General features: G+C 35.6%; 1 protein-coding gene across 4 annotated transcripts in view; it reads right to left on the bottom strand.

The window, feature by feature from the left end:
• LOC107749029 (MAGUK p55 subfamily member 6-like) overlaps positions 1-13,546 on the bottom strand; it is a 21,574-nt gene that overhangs the window by 6,948 nt on the left and 1,080 nt on the right. Inside the window, exons 2-7 of one of the 4 annotated variants that reach the window (XM_016564078.1) lie at positions 12,082-12,159; positions 11,383-11,486; positions 6,796-6,914; positions 4,002-4,154; positions 3,606-3,755; positions 2,358-2,585 (exon numbers count right to left, since the gene is read on the bottom strand). In XM_016564078.1, the coding sequence (XP_016419564.1) occupies positions 2,358-2,585; positions 3,606-3,755; positions 4,002-4,154; positions 6,796-6,914; positions 11,383-11,413 (681 nt within the window). In that variant the 5' untranslated portion in view covers positions 11,414-11,486; positions 12,082-12,159. Of the gene's footprint in view, positions 1-2,357; positions 2,586-3,605; positions 3,756-3,958; positions 4,155-6,795; positions 6,915-11,382; positions 11,487-12,081; positions 12,160-13,546 lie in introns of those variants that run through there. The other 3 variants (XM_016564086.1, XM_016564090.1, XM_016564096.1) reach the window with 3 other exon arrangements.

The following is a 13,546-nucleotide window of genomic DNA, read 5'->3' as shown; positions in this document are numbered from 1 at the left end:
TTAAAAGGATGAGGGGAAGGTTTTATTTTAAGAAAAATACCACCCCCCCCCCCCCAAAAAAAGGCTAAAGCATTTTCATGTTGTATTGACAAAATCTGTGTTGTGTAATGCTAGGGGCCAATTCACATTGTCAACATTTTGTCTATAGAATACTGCATCCTCCTGGGAAATAAATGAATAGTAACAGAGACAGCCTATGTTGGTGTGTGTTGTAAATGGGCTTCTCTATGAAGGACAACAGTATATTTTCACATGAAATATTTATGGATCCTGGTGGATCTTTATCAGTGATGATTTCCCAAGAGTAAACACACAGCGGTCATTCACTGCACATAACCAAGCCACTGAGTAAAGTTCAGGTCTAAAAAATACAGAATTTAGGTTTGGCACAAGGAACGGGTCCCTGTAAACCCTCGTCCAGGTTTCGTTGAAACCTCGTTTGCTCTTGTGTGAGGTTTTCAAACAGTATTTATTCAAGGAAAGTGGGTAAAGGACATAGCCTACTTGCTTAGAAGTACACTCACAGTGTTGATATGTAGCAGCACTCTTTGAGGACCTAAACCTATTCGGATCAGGATTTGAAACAGCAACTGTGCTGTAATCATACATGGACCTGCAAAACCTGCTTAACTTGTGCGATTTCTTTGCACCAAATATGTTGTATATTATAGTCCTGTATGTCCAATTATGACTCATTGTGGTGCAAAACACTTTACTAACAGTAGAAAGATTTGATGAAAAAAAAAAAAAAAAGGTATTTGAGGATCTATTTCTCTCCAGCCCTAGATCTCCTTAGAGTAGAAAGTAAGTGTGTGCGCATGTTTAACTCCTCCCATCTGCCCTACTTAGCACAGGTCGTGTTATTAATAGGGATAACCATGTTCAGTTTCAGCCCGATGGCATTCTGAGTCACCCAGAGGCCAGGTCTCTCCTTTTTCCTCCTCAAGGACTGTTCGAACCCATAAGCCATCAGGAGGTTATACAGCACTAAAATCAGGACTATGGGACAAGATTATTTTGTACTCTCAGCATCGGATTATTAGGGAAAGATACTAGCAGTTCAGATGAGGATGATCTTGTACAGATTCATGCCAGTTCTTGTTGCAGCAAATGTCCACCAAATTTAATTTTGTATGGGTTTGTACCGTAACCATCACTAAAATTTTAGACAATGTAATAAAATTAGGGATGCACCGATTAAAATGCCCCGATACCAAACAGCATGTGAACAGTGCTGTGAAGTGTGAACAGACAAAGAATCACCGACAACAGAACAAACAGAGAGTAGAATGGAGTTATTAGAAATTAAGGATGTCTATTAAGTACATGCATGTAAATTATTATCTAATATTCAAGCGAATATCCCTTTCTCACAGACGGCACTGGAAGGTTTGTAGTTTGGTCGGATTATATGTCAAAAGCAAGTAAGTAAAACAATGCTCAAGTTACTAATTTGACGGTAAGGAGAGAGAGACACACTTCTGTTGCATGATCTTTATTGCTGTTTGCTCACTTAACATATGCATCATTTAGATTAAAACTAAATCGTAAATAAAAAATTATAGGGGCAATTACTATAAACAACATTTATTTTAAATGTCAAGCATAGACTTTATCTAAATGAAAAGTGAAACTAGCAGTCTGTGTGAAACGCACTAGGCTATATGCGTCTCTCTCATTCTGCACCAATACAAATGTGTGCGTGTGCTGAACAACACGTTTTGATTGTTGACGTTAATTGCATTATATGAGTCGCTTTGGAAAATAAGTCGCAGCATGTTTCAGATAAAGAAAAATGCCACTTGTGTTTCAGAAAATATGTTCATCATTTGTATATAAAGAGTGATTCCTTGCATTATTACAGGAAGTCTTGTGATTACAGTAATGAGCCACTGCAATGGAGCAGCTCTAATGTGCTATCAACTTGAATATAAAAGTACCATTGGAAAAAAAAAAAAAGAATAGTGAAAGAAACAAAAGCTTGTAGAATACGTTTTAATGGGCATAATTAAGTGCAAAACTGCATAACTGAAGGAAAAATCTATTTAATAAATGAACTAAACCAAATAACATTATACATACTCTTTTGGTTTTTGTACCCAGTACTTTTAAGAATTATAAATGCAATAAAAATACATGTATTGGTACTTGGTTACGGGCAAGTAGTACCAAAAATAAAAGTATCAGTCAGTTCTGGAAAAAGTGATATCAGTGCATTCCAAAAATAAATACAGCTGAAACCCGGTGCCATGCAACAACTAAACACAAAACTGCTGTGTAACAAACAAAAAGTTGATGAATATTTTTTAATTGGGTGTCATTTGATTGGGTTTGCTGTGAATCAGTGGTGCGCTGACCTGTGCGGGTGGAGGTGTGTCCCTATAGCTGGGCAGGATTTTGAGTGTGATGCTTCCATTGCAGTCCCTCAGCATGTGCTGTAATGCCATGGGGTCTTTGCCCACCTCTCGGCCATTCGCCTCTCGGATGACATCACCTGCATGCAGCATTCCTTGCCTGTCAATCATGCTGCCGTGCATAACACGCGCAATGACAAGGTCGCCATCCTCCACCCGGAATGTTACACCCTAAAAGAGACGACACTATGAATCGCAGAAATGCCGGCACAAAGAGTCAGACATACTTCTTATTAAGGGATGATAGATAGGGGGATATTATATTAATTATATTATATTATTAAAGCAATAAGCCCCAAGAAGCCATGGTTTACAGTGAATTTATAACAGCTAAGGGGGTTTTAGGCACTCCCCTTAGCTGTTATAAATTCACTGTAAACCACGGCTTCACTGGGCTTATTGCTTTTATAAAACGAAACGGTTATTCCATATACGTAGTAAGGTTTCACAGAATAAAACAAAGCAAATAAAGTGTAATGATATAAATAAAAACAGTATTCTTCCACCAAACAATGTAGTTTCTCAGAAACAGTTGTGGTTCCAACAAAGTGGTTGCAGAGCAAAACACAGAAGTAAACAAAGGTGTATGTTTGTAGTGTAATTTACAACAGCTTCGAACGCGGCTCAACCAATCGGAATCAAGGAGAACTATCCATTTTATAAATTATATTATATTATATTATATTATAAAAAGCCACTGAAAACAACATTATTCATTCATTCATTTATTGGATATTGCATTATATTATCTTATTATATTAAAAGCCACTGAAAATTACTTTTTATATGAAATCATATTTTAAAACATCCCTAAATAAATGTTATTTTCAGTGGCTTTTAATATAATGAAATGTGCAAAAAAAATTAATAAAGCTTGCTTTCAGTGGCTTTTTTAACCAACACCCTCGTGAATTTCTGACCTTGGCAGAGACACAATGACATTTTACTAGGTGTTAGAACACTGCAGGCTGCCAACTATAGATCTGCTGCTCGAGACTGGTTGGCCTTAGATCTTCCTTGTATATGAAGGTCTAATTTAACAATTAAGTCTAGATCTTGTTCATGCAAACACAAACTTTTTCAATGCAGACTAACCAAATGGCACTGCATGGATTTGAAACACAAGCTGAGCTAAAGATCTGACCGACTGTGGGATCTAATCCTGTGAAACTGAGAACATCTGTCACTCACCAGAGGCTCTCCGGCCTTCTTCTGGATGCTGATCATGCGAACCGTGTCAGCCGGCATGAGGGATGAGCTGGCCATGCTGGTTGAATTGGTGCTGGTGGGAGGAGTTTCATATGACTTAGAGGCCACCTTGTCGTGAGCTTCTAACAGGGACTGAAAATACCAAGAGAATACAGAACAGAACAAACAACAAATGACCAAATAAATCATCTTCCTTTAAAAAAAACAAAAAAACAAAACACAGGATCAACTAATTTGTCCAATTTCTCAAGTGCTTATTGGTGATCTTACTTCCTTTTCTGCCGAGAAGGCTACATGGTGAATGAATAGTTGTAAATAAACAGTCAACATATTATCATGAAAGACGCAGTCAGATAGACACACAAAGAGGTTTGGTACCTGGAAGTGCGGTTCCTTCAGGATCTTACAGAGTTCTGATGCACTTTCATCATGAGTGGTAAGACTGCTCATATCAGACAGGATCTCACTCACTAGCTCCACGTTATTACTTTGCACTGCCTCCAGCTTAACATCCTCCAATCGCTCGTGAGCCTGTGAGAGAGAGTGGGCGGAGACTAAATAACTTGAGCGTCTTGCCAAGAAAGCGATTAATGGATTACGTCTAGATTAACAAAAGCACTGCAAGGTACACTTCAGATGGAAGAGAGAGTTTTAACAACTGTACAAAGTCATTAAGAATAATGATGTAATAGTGTCTTTTTTTAAATATGACAAAATAAAACTGTATCATGCCTTTGTGTTATTTTTCCAAATATTCTATTAATATATTTGATAGTTTTACCCTTGATCAGACTTTCAATCTTTAATGATAAAAATGCATAAAAAAAAATTAAAAAAAAGATAAACAGTGAAATGAAAAAAAAAAAAACTTCAATTTGAATGAAAATTAAACCCACAATTTTTATTTCTGGTGTCATTTCCACCACAATGTTTTTCAAATGTTCTTGTTTACCAATCAGTCAGTGAAATGCATGAATGAATGAATGAATGAATTAATTAATTAATTAATAATATGTGAAGACTATTTGTGTGTATGGCTTCAAAGATGTAATAAGCAAAATTTGTTCTCAATCATGTGCATTTAGAACACATAAAACTCTAGAAATAAGCCTTAGGAAAAATAACTTTCTAAAAACGTTTGAAACGTCATTTTCGCCAAATTATAAAAAAGGGAATACATCATTTGATTTGTGGTTGAAATTGTACAGTGGTGGGAATTTTTAAGACTTTCAATTCGGTTTTATTTTTTGAGATCTACATGAATATACACAGACAATATTAGTAAACAAATAAGTTACAATCAATTTCTCGCTCTCCCAGTTTGCTCCCTGTCAGGGGTTGCCTGAATAACCTGCACAACACCTATTAAAAAAAGTGTTTAAAAATAATTAAGGACTGAAAACCGTGTCAGCACAGGATTATTCAGAGGAAATAGACCGTACAAACTGGACATTAATGCAGATCAAACTGTCAGTCACTTGTAGACTAACTCTTACTAGAAAAATCAACAGACAGTACAGTAACACGGACTATATGTTTCTCACAAAGGCGTGTTAGTTCCTAATCAAACAAAGTGAAACTCAACCAGTATATCTCACAATCTAAACAATTTCACACAGCTATATTAAGAATAAGAAGAGGCCCCCTGTACATCACATTCTTATGACCTGTGACACAACAAACAATCCCTGGCCTCATAAATGTGTGCACGTGTGAACGTTTATGCTGATATTTAGGAGGCAGATATAAGCTCTCTTATTAACTAATAATTTAAAGGATTATTTAAAACGGGGCCGGCTCCAGCCATGGGCAGGTTTTGCCCACCCAATCAGAATTAGGTAAAGACTGCATTCATTTTTTTTGTGCAGTGATTAAAACCAATCTGAAGCGGATTGTATTTTGAGAAGTTTAAGATATAGCTGGAGACTGCCCCAATAATCATAAAATAACACCAGAAAATTGCAGCATTTTTCTTTTATTAGCTGAAAGCAAGGCGTGCTGAATTCACGCGGAGCTTCAGTCTGTTGCAGAAAAGCAGAGGCTGACAACGAGCGAAAACAGGCGCGCTATCACAGGGAGTTTGTGACTTACAGGGAGTTTAATACATGAATATGTATCATAGCCTAGCCAACCACTGAAATTACCTGAGCAGTTGAATTAATGTTCTAAAAACACGCTCATTAGATAACGTGCATTCACTGCATGGATGGGGCAAGAACATAATACAAGCATCTAAAATGCATGTAGGCTATACAGTTCAGTTGAAAGCTCCCTTTTGACTTGATGTTAATGCTGAATGTAAAAATGAAAACTTGAAGTAAACACAGAAATAAGAGCGATTGCGTTCGTCACTATAACAACAGTCGGCTCGACTGTAGCGTTCCCCTTCAATGATGTAAATGACCAACAAGATCCAGTTATGCACACTATTCGACTTTTTGAATTGGAAGTAGGTCTGTCATTTACGTGATTCATGTCATTCATAATTGATTATGACGACTAGCATTTTTCTGTTTTGCGTTTTCAACAATACAACTGAAATTGAATAGGTGCATATTTTAAAATAAAAATATTATTTGCGGTTCAGATTTATTACTTTACAAATATTCATGTTCTTTTACTGTTCTTTTTTTCTTCTTTTAAATGTATTCCCATAAATCCATTTAAATCCTTTATTTATCTAGTTTCTTTAATAAATAAATAGGCTACCATCACCATAGTGGTCTGGTCTTTATATTTTCCTCAAAACCATTGGTCCCCCCAATGTTCTAGACATGATTATTGGCTTGTTTGGTATAAATAAAAAAAAGTTAGTTGAAAGGAATCACCAGTGTAGAAACAATGATCCAGACATTCCAGAGAAAGAGAACAAAGAGGGCTTTTTTTCTTTTTTAATATTCAATACAGAGAAAAAGTTAATTTTGTTGTGAAAGTGCAAGATATTGCTCTTTTTTCAGTGTATATAATATAGTTAATATAGCAATATCTACAGTATAAATATCTAGACTGTATCCCACTGCAATATTCCCCAGGATATCTGCCAGCCCACCCTTCTATAGCTGTCAAGAACAGGGCCCGATTTAAAAAGTAACAAGTATAATGTTAATCAATTATTTGATGTGTCCTAATAGCTATCAAACTGAAGGAGTTAACATGAAGTATTAGTTTATACCTTAGCAAGGGAACGAACTATGGGACTCTCCATAATGCCACGGAGGAAGATGAGGTCGATGTCTTTGGCTCCTGTTGAAGGCGGCAGATCCTTGAGGTTATCCAGCACCTGCTGCATGGCTGAGGGTCACACACAATTTACACACATCATTAAAATATATACATAAAAACCAAGATTGTAAGGCGATTACGATAAGGTAAATCATAGAATAAAGCAAACACCAACTGCAGATACCCATTTTTTAAACCTTTGTTTCCTTATACGATTAAAATATACAGTCTATAGTACTTAAGGATTTATGGTATCAAAATACATTAAATGGAAGATTATAGTTTAACCAAATCATACCTCTCATACTAATTAATATTAAAAAAAAAATGCATATATATATATATATGTATGCATTTTTTAAATTAATTATAATTTATATATATATATATATATATATATATATTTTAATTTATAATATAATTTAATTTTTAAATATTTATATAATTTAATATTTAAAAATTATATAGATATATATATATTAAACATCAAATAGTATAATATATATATATAATAACTTAAATCAAGTTAGACCAACTAGATGTAGCTGAGCATTTTTACAATCATGGCTCAATATTAGTACTCTACTTGCCAATTGTAAAAATTACAAAATATATACATACATATATACATACACATGTAAAACTGTATGTGTATTATACAAACATACAGTTTTACAATATAATACTGTATAAAATAAAAGATTTACATATAAAAGGCAAACTGTACAGGAAAAAAGACAAGTAAACAAGCTAAACAATCAGGTTTATCTGATCATATTTACAAAGTAGGGCCCAAAATTAACGTAACCAAGCTTCAAATGTGAGTATTTATTCTCTTTGACAGATAAATATTAAGTCATTAGAATCTACAATATTAAATTGTTTAAATGTGTAGCTACAGTCACAACACGTACTGAAATGGAGTCAAAATATAACAGATATAGCCGTAAGCGGCAATAATCGGGATCCATGCACCAATGGCCAGGGTTGCCAGATTGGGCAGGTGACTACACTCTCAAAACATGAATTACACCTGTGGAAGGAGAGGACATGAAGGCTCTAATATCATTGTAACTCTGAAATCAGAATGAATTAATCAAAATCGAAACAATGTCTGGGACTATACAATCCTGTCCTGCATCAGGACATCTTTTAAAAGGTCCAGACTGGTATATCCTTGAAAGTTGCTGCTTGATTAGTTTTGACTTTTGCAAAGTTCTGTATTATGTTTTACAATTTGTACAAAAGATGTCCTCTAGTTCTGTCTGAAGGTAAAGTGTGACACGAAGGTAAGGTACTACTGTTGTTAATTTTTTATGGTTGGATTATCATACAGTATGCATCAATGAATTACACAGTTTTGACTGTAATGGTGTGCATGAATGTGTAAAATACCTGCTAATTACGTTGCTTTTTTCAATCACTTATATTGGGCAATTTTTGCAGTATATTGGCTTACTCTGACAGTTGACATTGAAAATTATGCATGCATTTTTTTCGAGGGTATCGGTTAATTTCTTGCCATTTTGACTGCTTGCATATTTTAATCATATTTGGTAATTCACTTTAATGTATTTGCTCTGATTTGATCTGTTTTCCTGGGAAATTTATCTATTTTTGTATTATTTTGCCATCATCATTTTGTTTTAAGGAGTTAATATGGTCCTTATCAACCTTGATGCACATTCTCTTACATTATTTTGACAGTTAAAGTTTTGGGCGTTTTTTTATTGGGGTGGGTGGGTTTTGGTGAGATTTTGGGCTGGAAATCGTCCATCCAATCTGGCAACACTGCCAATGCCCCACAAGGATGATTAGTAATTCAACAGAAATGTGTCCAATGATGTGGTATTTACAGCAAAGTCCATATTGAATCTTCTTTGATGAAACCGGTTACAGCAACAAACTTGTCAAAAAAGACAAATGACTTCCAAAAGAAAAATCACTCCCTCTTACTGTTAGCCTCAAAGAGAAGTCCAAAAACCCTCTGTAGGGTGACCAGAAGCTTTATTGGATGTGGACTTAAATTTACATGAATTGCATGTCATAGGTCAACAAGTCTATGAATGCTTAGACTCCTGATAATAAATTTCAAAAATAGTTTCCACAGCTTCCTACAGCTTGGCAGGAAGTTGATTTTGGATGCTGTTTACAGTTAAGTCAACACTACACAACCTACTGCTTTCCAGTAACAGAGAACAACAAAACAAATCCATGTGTATATTACTGCATCAGAAAGCACTCAGACAATTATAAACAACTTGAGAGCCTCAAAAAGGGCATATTCATCACGAAGTGGAGTAATTTGCATAGTGCAAACACTAACCATTTCCATGGTGAACAAACCCACACAGAGACATCTCCCTCAATAAGGCAACAAACCGCACAACACGGCAGAGAAAATGGTGTCAGCGGAAGCAGCTGAAAGAAAACACAGAGCTGAGGGTCATACATGCAGGCCATTAAGCCTGTGAGACGAGCCATTTCATCAGCACTTTTCTGTAACCTCTCTACAGAGGCAAGATACATTAGACACTGGGAGAGTTATGATGATATGGCTAGAAGGACTGAAGAGGTCTTAGCAGTTTCTGACCCATACTCAGGAGCAGCAGTTTGCCAAAGCTCTATCATCTGCAGTCAATTAGGGATATGCCGGTATCAAATTCTCATGTTGCGATTAATTGCTAATGCTTTTATCACGGTATACGGTATTATCACGATATTGAAATTTACTTTAAAAAAAAGTGTTGTCATAATACAGTATAACAGGTTTACTAACTTTTTTCTTATAACAAAAATAACTGAACATTTAAATGCAATAAAGCAATACAGAAAAATGTATAAAGTTAAAAAGTTTTACACAGATTAAAGTGCAAAAGAACTATAAAGACCAATAGGTATCACTTTACAATAAGACCTCATTAGTTAACCTTAGTTAATGCATTAACATTCACAATGAGCAATAGCTGCATTTGCTACAGAAGTTATTAATCTTTGTTAAAAAAAAAATAGAAGTCTTTGTTCATGTTAGCTCATTAAATAACACAGTTGCAACTTTAGATTTTAACAACGTGTTATTAAATATTGTAATTACCTAAGATTAATGAATGTTCAGAAGAATTTTTCATTGGCAGTTTATGTTAACTAATGAATTAACTAAAGTTAACTAATGAAGCCCTAATGTAAAGTGTGACCGAACAATAAAGAATCAAAACACTTTCAAACAATATCTAGGGCATGTTGTAGTCCAGATTAAAATGTAAAAAAAAGTTTGAAAATAAATAGCCTATTAAGTCTAAATATTTAAGTATTTGGCGCTGTGATGAACATCATAGCAAATACACAAATCTGAATGACTGCTTAAATCATTTAAACACGATTCAGAAACAGAAAGTAGTGCAGCTGCTTTGTTTACAGGGTTTCCGGGGTAAAGGCTGCATTTAAATGAATTATTATATTATTATTATTATAATTTCTGCAGTTTAGCGCCATCTGCTGTCAGAGAGTGAAAGTGCGCTTTCATCCAGAGCGTCTCTCACATGTTCCGCCATGTGCTTCACGTCCACGCTTGTTTACATCAGAGTGCGCACGCGTCTTTCACGCAGCATACAGCGGTGTTGTGCATTTTGACCAGTTGATGGGAAAAGTAAGTGCCCAGGATAACAATATCGTGCATATTCATTACCGTGATATATCGCATTACCGAATACCGGCACAAGTCTACAGTCAATAGATGTGAACTTGATCAAAATCGAATAAAATTCCACTGCAGTTACTGTGTTGCAGTTGACTTTGCTGGGTAGCAAATTCACTGATTGCTTAAAATTACAAGATCTGTCATGAAACTCTATGGCGCAGGCTGATGGGTGGTAGTGCAAACTAATGATATTCACGGCGTTAAGCTGCTTGGTACAAGCTGATTGGTTCATGTTCCATACAGAGCCAATAAGCTTACTGCTTTACATTTAAATGGCTGTTTGGCATCCATTAAAGCATTTCGCAGCACGCTTTCAGAGTTACTCTGAAACCCTCCACCCTCCCCAGCTCCACCTGTATAGCCTAGATATGCTACGGGCTATTATATATATGCTACTTGTGCAGCAGCAGTATGACTTATTCCTGTACTTGCTTTGCAGCAGCAATAATCTAGAACAACAGCAATAACCAACAGCAGCAGCAATCCAGCAGCGAATCAGATCTACTCCGCCTGGATCAAATACATTAACACTGTCATATCCATTACCATGCTAAATTCTTCAGAGAGTTATCATGATAGAAATACTAGCACACCTTTCCTCAACAAGTATTATTCACCTATGCAGCAAATGTTGCAGAAAGATTTACCAGGTTGCTGCCATATAAAGCTCTGTTAAATATCATCATTCATCAACTGGTCACTCGTCTAAAAAAAAATAATTGAAGCCATGCCGACTGTCCCATCTATGTGTTTGTGATATGTTTGGATATCACAAAAATCACGCACACTAATGATCTATAAAGCATCCTATAAACCTGTAAGAGGCTCTAAAGTGCTTACCTGTGCCAGACTTGGCATTGGCAACGGTCATTATTCCTATATTGCAGGGCTATATTTCATGGCTAAGACAAAATTTGTCTTCAATAGCAATGAGAACCATGCACCTGGGGACAGGAAGAAGCAGGCCCACATCAGAATGTTTATTCACTCCATCATTCTGTGCTACTTTTCTATTTTCATTAAAAACAGAATGAGAAAGTCAAACAGTTATGATAAAAAGAAGCCAGAGACATTTTTATCCATGCAGTGTCAGCTAAGTGCATCAGAATCATCCATTTAAGTAGTCTTTGAAATCTTGTATCACTGAGGACCTTGAACTACGAATGAGATGAAATTAAGAGAAAAGGACTTTACCCACAAACAGACCATCTTTACACACAACAGTCCATCCACATGATCAGAGACACGCAAACAAAGATATTCTACAAACAAAACCTGGATCTGTTACTGTCGAATGCTGATCACAGCTACACAATCCTATAATATGTGTGTTTATATAGAAACACATACAATAGGTTTTGAGTAGAAACAAGAAAACTCTCAGTTGTACTTTACCAATGGCAACATTTAATTCAGCATCTCTGGATATCATAATACCACCCATAATCAGTTGAGGAAATGAGTATTTTCATGCACGTTAATCCAGCACAGAAAGGAGGACACAGAATATAACAATACATGTTATATGTAATAACTCACCTGCAAAATGAATTTCAGGGCAGTTCACAGAACCTCTGCTCAGCCTCTTCTCATCTGGAGCTCATGAAGGCAGAAAACCTGTAAGAGGTCAGATTTTCAACATTACTAAAAACGGCAAAAGCCCAACTGTGAGTCCCACATACAGCAATACACAGACAAAGAGATTGACATCTGATTGAAATAACTAATACTTGTGTTTAATGTGGAAAGATGAGCATATAACTAAATGCAAGCAATAATAACATTCCCTGTATAAAAAAATAAAAATAAAAAAAGCTCACAAAAGACTGCAAAGTTTCTCTAAAAGTAATAAAACACACTTCCGCATGATCACAGAGGATGGTGTTTCCACTACGCTTTTAACATGTGCTTAGGCAGAACATATCTTTTAGAGAACTAAAATCAAACTCAGATACACTACCATTCAAAAGTTAGGGGTCAGTATATTAATTCAGCATATTCATATAATTCAGCAGGGATGCATTAAATTGATAGTAAAGTGACAGTTAAGAATGTTATTGTTACAAAAGATTTCTGTTTCAAATAAATTCCAAATAAATGCCGTACTTTTAAACTTTCTATTCATCAAAGAATCTTTTAAAAATAATGTATAATGGTTTCCACAAAATCATTAAGCACAACTGTTTTCAACATTGATAAATGTTTCTTGAGCACCAAATCGTCATATTAAAATGTTTTCTGATATTAAGATGTTTTCACAGAAATAACTTACATTTATAATTGCAATTTCAATCAAACAAATGCAGTAAAAGCAAACGAACAAACATATGAATGGTAGTGCACACCTGTAGCACAGAGCAAAAAAATCATGTCTTCGCAAGTCCAAAACAATGCATATCCATTTCAAGACTCTGACTGGTTAAGGAAGTAGAACAAACTACAACTGTGGCGGCAGGTGTATGCGACAGATTACGAAGAAGCGTGGAAGTTTAATCTGATTGGGAGTCATTATAAGATCAAGAGAGCAGCCTCCATGTCTCACTTCGCAGGGGGGCAATTTTGTATGAAGCCACAAGAATCCAAAAGAAACTACAATGTAACAGTGTTTCAATCACTCCATCCAACACCATTATTAATTTGAAAAAGGCTACTGTTTTTAAGAACCTAATTTTAAAGCCCATCACTGTTGCACAACTAACAGTATACTGGTGCGGGCAGAGTAATCCCATTCTGCTGACTCTATCTGCCTTGTGTAGTGTGCTATGAATCATTGCACACGATGTGCGGTTGCTCAGTATGCTGTAGAATAGTATGTTCACACTTACAGCTTGAGGCCAAAGGGTTGGGGAAAATGTAACTAGGCCAAGGTGTTTCAAAGTGGAGGAGCATGTAAGAGAAGCTTGCATTCAACCCAAAGTAAAAAAATAAATAAATAAAATGTTTGCTTAAACAAACAAACAAACAACAGTCACCAAAATAAAATAGCAGCTATCTATATAATATA

Source organism: Sinocyclocheilus rhinocerous, unplaced genomic scaffold (genome assembly GCF_001515625.1).
Source record: "Sinocyclocheilus rhinocerous isolate Xijiao unplaced genomic scaffold, SAMN03320098_v1.1 scaffold491, whole genome shotgun sequence".
NCBI classification, from domain to species: Eukaryota; Metazoa; Chordata; class Actinopteri; order Cypriniformes; family Cyprinidae; genus Sinocyclocheilus; species Sinocyclocheilus rhinocerous.
The sequence above is the reverse complement of the archived record's forward strand: the minus strand, read 5'-3'. Positions and strand labels throughout refer to the sequence as shown.